The 9,255-nt window shown below is 43.7% G+C and overlaps 1 protein-coding gene across 1 annotated transcript in view; it reads left to right on the plus strand.

Annotated features, from left to right (window-relative positions):
- Positions 1-9,255, plus strand: part of RELN (reelin) — a gene marked incomplete at its 5' end in the record, with an annotated part of 668,605 nt that overhangs the window by 537,910 nt on the left and 121,440 nt on the right. Inside the window, 3 exons of the mRNA XM_019509331.1 lie at positions 2,498-2,669; positions 3,473-3,673; positions 7,460-7,695. Of these exons, the coding sequence (XP_019364876.1) occupies positions 2,498-2,669; positions 3,473-3,673; positions 7,460-7,695 (609 nt within the window). The remainder of the gene's footprint in view (positions 1-2,497; positions 2,670-3,472; positions 3,674-7,459; positions 7,696-9,255) is intronic.

The following is a 9,255-nucleotide window of genomic DNA, read 5'->3' on the forward strand; positions in this document are numbered from 1 at the left end:
CTCCTACTTACCAGCATGGAGTCTGGGTCCAGCTCCCTGGTGCAGCCAGCAGGAACTGCCTGAATCTCCAACACTCTCCAAATCTTTAACGAATAGATTCAGAGAGCTTTGAATCCATTTGGACCTTTTAAGTGGTCTCCTGATTTGATTTGGATTTAGAGATTCGGCCACTGAGTTGAGCCAAATCTCCTCTGAATCAAATCAGCACCTGAAGGTTCGCACAGCCCTACTTGTCAGGTTCTTCTTTCTTCTTCCCCACATTGTCTGGGCTTCAGCAAAAGAGCAATGAGAGCACAAGAAGGGAAATCTCTGCTCTCAGTCATGCCCAGCCTCTGCTACTCTGGCTGAAGCATGTTAATTGTAGAGGTAATACGCAGAGTGTAACAGAGCACCTCCGGCACTGGTTACTTGAAGAGAGGGAAACTGCAGTTTGGAGAGCAACAGCTGGGAAAGACTGCCTGGTAGGCGCTCCAAAAGAACAGGGCCCTGGGGGGAGGTTTGAAAGCCATAAGCATCTAGTGCCAAGCTAATGGCTCTGCCATAATACAGCTAGGATATTGCAAGTAAAGCACTGCTGCAACAGCTAGACAGTCACATAAAGCTGCCACAGAGTTAAGCCTGCAAGCCCAATTAAGGGACACCTGTAGTCCACCCAGGGAGGTCACCTGAATGGAAAGGGGCATGCCTGGGAGATGCATAAACCCAGTGCTTGAACCATGGCAGGCAGGCTGGCCTTGCAGGCCATCAGGGAAGGAGCTCTGGATTGGGGTGTCTGTAGCTGGAGCAGCTGGTTGAAATTCAGTGGCAATGTGCACTGTAAGGTGTTGAAGGTTTACAAGGAGCCAGACCCCAAGATGAGGAGAGTTTGATTTTGCTGCCAGAGCATTTAAGGTTTTTAGCAGAGCCAGAGGGCTCAGGGCCAAGGCAGGAGTCTTGCAGCAAGCTGGCTGTAGGTGAGCTAGTACCTGGGGCCAGAGCTGAACACTTGAGGAATAGGAAGCAGGGAGGACCCAGGGGTGGGGCTGCTTTGGTGTTCGGTTGTTTACTCTGAGGGACTGATGGCTTTCCTTCTTTTAAAGCGGTACTATGTTATCTCTTTTGTGGAGGTTTGCCTTACCCAGAAGGGGATGTTTATGTGAAGCAGTTGCTGCTCCTTTGCATTTTAGTTATCCTGGCGGTTTGGGTGGGACTAGAAAAGGGGTGGTTAGGAGGTTCCAACAGTGCCAGAGAGGCATTTAAAGGCTGAGGATTGCTGGAGCAGGGCAGCAGCCACAGGGTGCCTGCGGGACATGTGGTTTTGAAGCCCTGCCAGTGGTGGGTCCTAGCATGAACAAGCAGGGGCCAGGTATAGACAGGGCCAGGGGCCCAGTGCTCAAGAAGAGCAGAGACATAGAACCAGAGGCCTGTTACCCAAAAAAGGACAGAGACCAGGGCCAGGGACCCACAGCCCCAAGAAGAGCAAAACCAGGGCCCAAGAAGGACAGAGACAGGGCCTGGGGGCCCAGTGCCCAAAGGGACAAGCTAAGGGCTGGGACCCCAAAGTAAAGAACAGCACAGTGAACCTAGGCAAAAAGGAAACTAAGGAGAGGAAAGGGGCTGAGGCCCCCAAAAGGGTAAGAGGCCTAAGGTGGCATGACATTAGGTGGAGGCCAGGTGCCCACCAAGGTCATTGATTCATAACACCTTTAAGGCATAGTCACGGTTGTAAGAGAGGATCAGAGGCCAAGGATAGCCTATAAAGCAACAGGTGCCCTGCAAGATGCACATATGAGCCAGGAAGACTCGCATGATGTGAGAAATGATTGGGATCATTGGGGTCTGAGGGGGAACCATGGGTGTGAAGGCTAACTAAGACTTGCTGGAGGACTCTGGGGCAGCCTCCTTTTTAAAAATACATATATATATTTCCAGTGTGGCATGGCAGGCAAGAATGAAGAGGGTGGATACACAGAGCTGGAGTAAGGCAGGATTCATGAGGCCACCAGAGGGCATTATGGCCACCTTTGAGACCTGTCCCTTTGACACAGAGCATTTAGCTACCAGCTTCTAATAAACCTCTGCTAAGCATGTTTGAATGGAGAGATTCAGAGGCTTGAAACTTAGCAAAATTCAGCTGGATTTCTCAAGCTTCTCTCTGATCCCTAGCAAGCCTGCTGCCAAATTTTAAGCCCACCTCCAAAAACTAGGGATGTCAAGGCTACCTGATGGAAGTCTTAAAGGAACTTTGAACATTGGCAGAAACAGATTTGACCCTAGCCTCATTCTGTAAAACATGTAGCTTTTTTTTACTAAAAGTTTCCAGCAAGGGGAAAAGGAGAAGGGAAGTAGCATTATTCAAGTTTTATGGATAGGGAACTGATCTGGAATATTTCTAGCGCTTCCCACCTATAAAATTAGTTTAGCTTTTTCTGGCCTCCTCCCTCTGCTGTGTGACATTTCATATTCCTCTTTAAGAATTGAGTGTTCTATGAAGTTCTGCCCAAATCTTTTCTTGCAGATTTGTCTATCTCGAGCTTCCTGCTGCTGCAAAGACTCCTTGCACTAGATTCCGCTGGTGGCAACCAGTGTTTTCAGGAGAAGGTTATGACCAGTGGGCCATTGATGATATCATCATTTTGTCAGAAAAGCAGAAGCGCATCATTCCCGTCATTAACCCAACCTTACCACAGGTAATAAGCAATGCTAGTCTGCAGGTACCTTAAAGAAATGGGATGTACCAGGGCTTAGTCATTTAAAATGTATTGGTTACTACTAAAGAAAACTAATATTTGTAGAAATATCCTTGCCTGCAAATAATGAGGCCTCTTTCAGAACATAATGGGTGCATCTACATGAGGTGTTTACTGCAGAGTTGCCTAATTGACTCCACAGTAAAGTCTCAGCATCTACATTCACGGCCCTATTAGGTCACAGTAAACTAATAAACATTGTCATAGGTTAGTACTTTTCAACACAGGTATTATCCCACAGCGGTGGTATTTAGTGCACTGTGATGCACATGTAACCACTGATGGGGTTGGCTGGGGCACAAGGTCACTTCAGTGCAGGGGCTGCCTACCAGCTAGCCCCTGCACTGGAGCACCTTTGTGTCCCAGCCAGCCCCATCACAATATGCTGAGCCAGGTCAGAGCAGCCCTGAGCTGGCAGGCTGGCCCCCCAGACCTCATGTCAGCTGCGGCTGCTCCAACCTGGCTCAGTGTGCTGTGGTCCCAGGCACACAGGTAGACATGGCACCCAAGAGAAATAAACTCCGGCACAAACTTCACCTGTGTTTAATTGCTTTGCAATAATAGCATGTGTAGATGCTTTGCAATAATAGCATGTGTAGATACGCCCAATGATACTAAATGGTTTACATACATATTGTTCCAAGAATCAAGTCAGAAAAATGTATTTGAAAGGTAGCTTATCAGGATGTCATGTTGCAAGACACTGGCATTTTTGTCATTGTTTTTGTTTTCATTTCCACCAGAACTTTTATGAGAAACCAGCTTTTGATTATCCTATGAACCAGCTCAGTGTGTGGCTGATGTTGGCTAATGAAGGAATGGTCAAAAATGAAAGTTTCTGTTCTGCTACACCATCAGCCATGCTATTTGGTAAATCAGATGGGGACCGATTTGCAGTGACTCGGGATTTAACACTGAAACCTGGATACGTTCTCCAGTTTAAGGTATTCTTTTACTATAAATTTCACTAGATCAGATTAAGATGTGGACAAATGAAAAGGAATCACTGATCTCAGCAAGTCTGATCACATGAATAAAATCTACTTGTGAGATTAAATTTGCAACCTGGTCACTGAATTATTGTATTTCTACCTGTTTGAAAGATGCAAAGGACATAAATATGTGGTACTGCTCAAATAAATAACTTTGTCTTCTATAAAAGAAAAGCATTACACCAGGAATGGAACAGGGGAGCTTTGTTTGTTCTACCAAAACAAATCTTAAAAGCTTGCCATTTTATAATGATCCTCAGAAGTGACTTAAAGTAATAGTCTTTATATCCCACTATATATCAGGAAGTGCTTCTGCAATAGAGGGGAAAAAGTCCCCCCCCCCCCCCCAAATTATCCTATTTGATACTTAATGATAACAAAGCTTCTGTGTGTCATGAGGAATTTTTTTATACATAAAACTAAGAATGTACAGGCTATTCTGTACTTGGATGTGGATTGCTCAGACAATTTACTTTTATTGTATAATTGAAATAGAGGCTCTAATTAGTATTCTCTTTTTTAAAGGACTTACAAAATTTTCTGTGCTTTAACAATACATCAGAATATAGACTCAAAAGAAAGTGGCTTTGCTCTGGCAAGATGTTGTTTCTGAACCCTAATCAAAATTTTATTGAGTTTATAATGAAATCCCGTTGGTGAATTCTGGGGGTTGGTTGCAATGCAATTTTAATGAGCTAGCCACAAATACAAGGTCCTTACATAATTGGTGGATACAGGGACTGAATAATTTACAAGTGGAATTATTAAAGAGATCAGATGTTTACAGGCAGCTTTTCAAATATAATTCCCACCATTCTATAAATAGGAAAGTTAGCTAGAAATAAGGGGATTTGTAAAATAATCTCATTCCATTTAAAAGTTTACACTGATAAAATGCTAAACAAACTGAGAACAGTGCATGTACCAGTGTTAATTACATTGTTCCTAAAACTGTAAAAAAAAATAGATAAAAACTTAAATATGTAAATAACATTTAACCAGAAAACTATGCTACTCACATCTTGACACATTTTTTTCCATTTGACTGACAAAATAATGGTTCCATGAGTATTATACCTGGCAGAGGTCCAGGCATACTAACATATTCTAAATAAAGCAATGTTTAATAATAGTCAAATACATTATGTTTCTGAAATTTTTAGCACAGTAATGTAAACCAAAAATTCTTTCAGAGAGGCATGACCTTACATAGGCTACAGTCTACTTCATCAGATGCTATGAATAAACTTGCAAAGAACAGGGATATGAAATAATCTTTAAGGTGCACCTCTACCCTACCTTATTCCTTTTAAGTGAATCAGAGATACATAAGCTTTCATGAGCCACAGCTCACTACATGCCCAGCATCTGATGAAGTAAGCTGTAGCTCACAGATTTATGCATCTCTGATTCACTTAATCTATAAACTGCATCTCCACCCTGACTTCTGCCTGGCTTCAGACTAACACGGCTAACTACCTCTTTCTGCAGAAAGGAATTAGGTCATTTAAATACAAAGAATAAGCAAAGGGGGAAGAAAGGAGGGAGCACTGCTGGGAGAGGCAAAGGTGAGTCTCAGCAGTGCCCCTCATTTTCTCCCCTTTCCCTTATCCTTTGTATTGAAATGCCCTTACTCCTTTCTGTTTAGTATCTCTGCTCTCTGCAAGTCCATTCATGGCATCTGACAAGGCAGCCTGTATCTTATGAAAGCTGATGCCTGTCTGAGTGAATTAGTGTACAAGGTGCCACACTGTCCTGCCTTCTGCCTGACTGCAGACAAATACAGCTAACTGTTCAAGAAAGCTCTTAGGCAGGTACTTCAGTTTAAGTACATGCTTAAGTTCCATTGACATGCTTATCTTTAAGCATGCATTGAAGTGGTGCATGAACTTGTGAAGCTTCCATTGTCAAGAACTGCCTGGAATCATTTTGTCTAGGTAAGCTCAAGTGCAACTACTCTTCTGCCAGTTTATATATTTCATATTAGCAGATCATTTCTGTAGTACAATAGTGAATAGTAATTTCAGTTTTCTAATATTACACTTACAATAGTTTGAAAACTGAAATTAGTAGCTTCAAACTAGTAGGAAAATATGTCAATATACATTCCTTTTTCACATGAATTGGTGTTAGTATTTCAGCTTTATCAAATGCATTGTGGGGACTGATCCTGTACTGCTAGCCTGCATGCATCTCATTAGAGTCAGTGGGCAAGACTGAGAAAAATTAGTTTGACTTTAGCATGTCACTTCATGCTCAGGGATGAACACCTATTTGGAAAACTGAGCGGGATGGGTGTTGAGGGACACCAACTGTTCTTCTTAGTACCTCCAAGCATGCAGGTGGATGTGCAGGCTACACCATCCCACATCATATTCCCCTCTCTGGGCGCATCCCTATGAGCGGGAACGTGCATTCTCCAGGGACAATTAGCATATTTGTGCCATGACTAGTTGTCCCCAGGGAATGTCCCTGCACACGTACTCCGGCACGCAGCAAGTTGCCCTGGCCCTGGGGTAAGGGAGGCTAGGGCCAGCTCCTGGGCTTGTCCCAGCAGCCTTACCTGGGATCCTGGGGGCCTCCCAGAGCTCCAGCAGCAGTAATCCAGGCTTGCAGAGCCTGGCTGGCAGCCAGAGCATGGCTCTGGCTGGCCAGGCTCCAGTTTTGGGCAGCACTTGCTCTTGTCACATACACCACCCACTTTTTTCTGGCACTGGGTTTTTGGCACCAGGATCTTCCCATGTCAAAAATGCTGCAAATTAGCAGTGCAGTGAGTGCTTGCATGTACTGCGCTTGCAAGTTGTGGCACTAAAGATGGGTCTGCCCTGCTGCAGACAGCATGTGTGCACTCATGGGAATGCACCCTCTGTGATGGACTGTGAACAAGGTTTGTCATTATCCCTAGACCCTTGTATGGGGTGAGCAAAGATAGAGAATGTACTTTGCGCCTTTCCCACTCATCCACCTGCATACGGGTCACAGGCAATGAAGCCAGAGGCTATTCATGTAAGGTTCCAGAACAGGATTTTTTAGAAGAGATGGTGACTTTTTCCATGTATTCTAGTCTATCCTATTTTATATGCAGATTTATATGCTTGTGTTGCTAATCCTCGCAATTTGCTTGTGAATCTTGTGGTACTCTGTTTTTTTTTTTAAATCCCAGCTCCTGCAGTTATGCCATTATGTAAACATCCCATTATTTTATGCCAATCTCATAATTAAGAGCCTGGCTCATATTTTTTAAGCACTTTGGGTTGGCAACACTGGTATATTACCTTTATAGAAGCTCCAATATTCTTCACCACAGTATTTTTTAGTCTGACACAGTGCTTCACTTTGTTTAAAGGCTTCCCTGAATCTTTGCTTTCCTGATGAAAAGAAAGTAATACAGTACCAGCAATATTGTGCCACCCCAGTACTGTTTGGAACCTCTGCTCTGTACTGGGGATATAAAAGTACACGGCATTATTCCAGGGATGTTTTATGTCCATAAAATGTCTTTTGTGCTGAATTTAATAACCTCAGCAAAGATATAGGAAGGTTTTTTACTGCAAAATGCCAAGTGTGTAAGAAGTAGGTTCCAAAATTTAGAGATTGGTTTCCAGTCTCCATATATGTGTAGAACTTAGACTCACACATTTAAAATTTGATGTGGTTGATAATTAAAAACATACATATACATGTAAGTCTTCATATCCCATATCTAACCTACTGCTTCTTACTCCCATCTTTTTGCAGCTTAACATTGGTTGCACTAACCAGTACAGTAGTTCTGCTCCAGTTCTGCTTCAGTATTCCCATGATGCTGGCCTATTCTGGTCACTTGTGAAGGAGGGCTGTTATCCTGCATCTCCTGGAATCAAAGGGTGTGAAGGAAGTTCTCGTGAGCTGAGTGAACCAACTATCTATTACACAGGAGACTTTGAAGATTGGACAAGAATTACTATTGTCATTCCAAGATCTCTTGCAGTCAGGTACTGCAGATCTTTAATTCTGTGATATATAGTACATGTAAATCTGTTTTCTACACTTTGAACCTATGCTAGTAAAATGCTGAAAGCTGAAACCAGAACAGAGTTAAAAATCCATATTCCATAAAGAATATGTTGATATACAAAAAAAGGTAAAGCCTTTTTTTAAAAGCATTAGAACAAGCTATAAAATTAAATTACAAGGCAACAAGGAACAATAACAGAAACAAGCACAACATTTTAATATTCCATACATCTCTTTATCATAGTTCTACCTTTATTTAGGCTTATCAGTTAGATCAGAAATGCCAGCAAGAGAGTGATAAGTCACATGAATCAGATAAGCCATTTCAATAGGATTAATTTTACAAAAAACACTTTCTACTAAGCGAAGAAAAACTAGAAGAGTATTTGAGTTGCTGTGTAATATGCCATGTCATTGGATGATGATGAGCATTCAAAACTGTGGAACACACAAGGTGCATCCAGACAAGTGCACACATGCAGGGGTGCACATTTCCTGCAGCACAAAAAGCAATGGCATGTTTGCACCACTGCTTTTTGTCCCAGGGCACACATGCTCCAGCACTTGGCAAATTGACCCAGGTATGGTAGGGGAGGCTGATTCCAGCAGCCTTACCTGGGTCCCTGGGGGCCTCCTGGGGTATCAGCAGTGCCAATCTGGCTGCTCAGAGCCTAGCTGGGAGCCAGACATAGCTCTGGCCAGCCAGGCTCTGTTTCCAGTGGCACACGCTGCTACCACATCTGCTACACCACTTCTTTTGGCAGTGGGGTTTTTTGGCACCAGGATCTCCCTGCGTTAAATTTTGGCACTGCACTGCAAATTAGCAGCACAGCAAACAGGTGCGTGTGAGCTACATGCAGTTTGCGGAGCCTCAAACAGCTTTCAGGTGCCACAAAGTGCACGTACGTGCTCGTTTGGATGTACCCAGAGAACATGAGACATGTGCGCACATACTTTTCCCCAGGGACATATAGCAGTGGCACAAAGGTAAAATGAGATGAGAACTTCATTTAATGAGAGAGACAGACCTGGAAATCTTCCCAGATCCTTAACTAGCACCTGTAAATCCAATGGAAAGGTAGCCCTTGGCTGCCATCCTCTAGACCTTTTTTTGTGCCACTGCTACTTGTCCCTGGGGACTGTCCATGCACATTTGCTTTGGTGTGTGGCAAGTTGCCCCAGCTGACATAGGGGAGGTTGGGGCCAGCACCTGGACAGGTCTTAGCAGCATTACCTGGGGTCCTTGGGACCTCCCAGGCTCCAGCAGTGGCGATCTGTCATGTGGAGTGTGACCCACAGCTGGAGGATGTCTCCATCTGGCTAGGCTCTGGTTTCAGGCAGTGCACGCTGCCTCCACATGTACTGCCCCACTTTTTTCATGCTGCATGTGCGCACTTGTCTGGACATGCCCACAGAGGCTATAACACAAAGTGGTCAGATTATCCTTCCAACCCCAAAATGAGAGAGAGATGGGTGTAAATCTAAGTTATAGTCCACAACAAGCACAGGTATTTAAAAAAAAAAAAAAAAAAAAAAAA

The sequence above is a fragment of the Gavialis gangeticus genome, unplaced genomic scaffold (assembly GCF_001723915.1).
Source record: "Gavialis gangeticus isolate Ggan-Ray unplaced genomic scaffold, GavGan_comp1, whole genome shotgun sequence".
NCBI classification, from domain to species: Eukaryota; Metazoa; Chordata; order Crocodylia; family Gavialidae; genus Gavialis; species Gavialis gangeticus.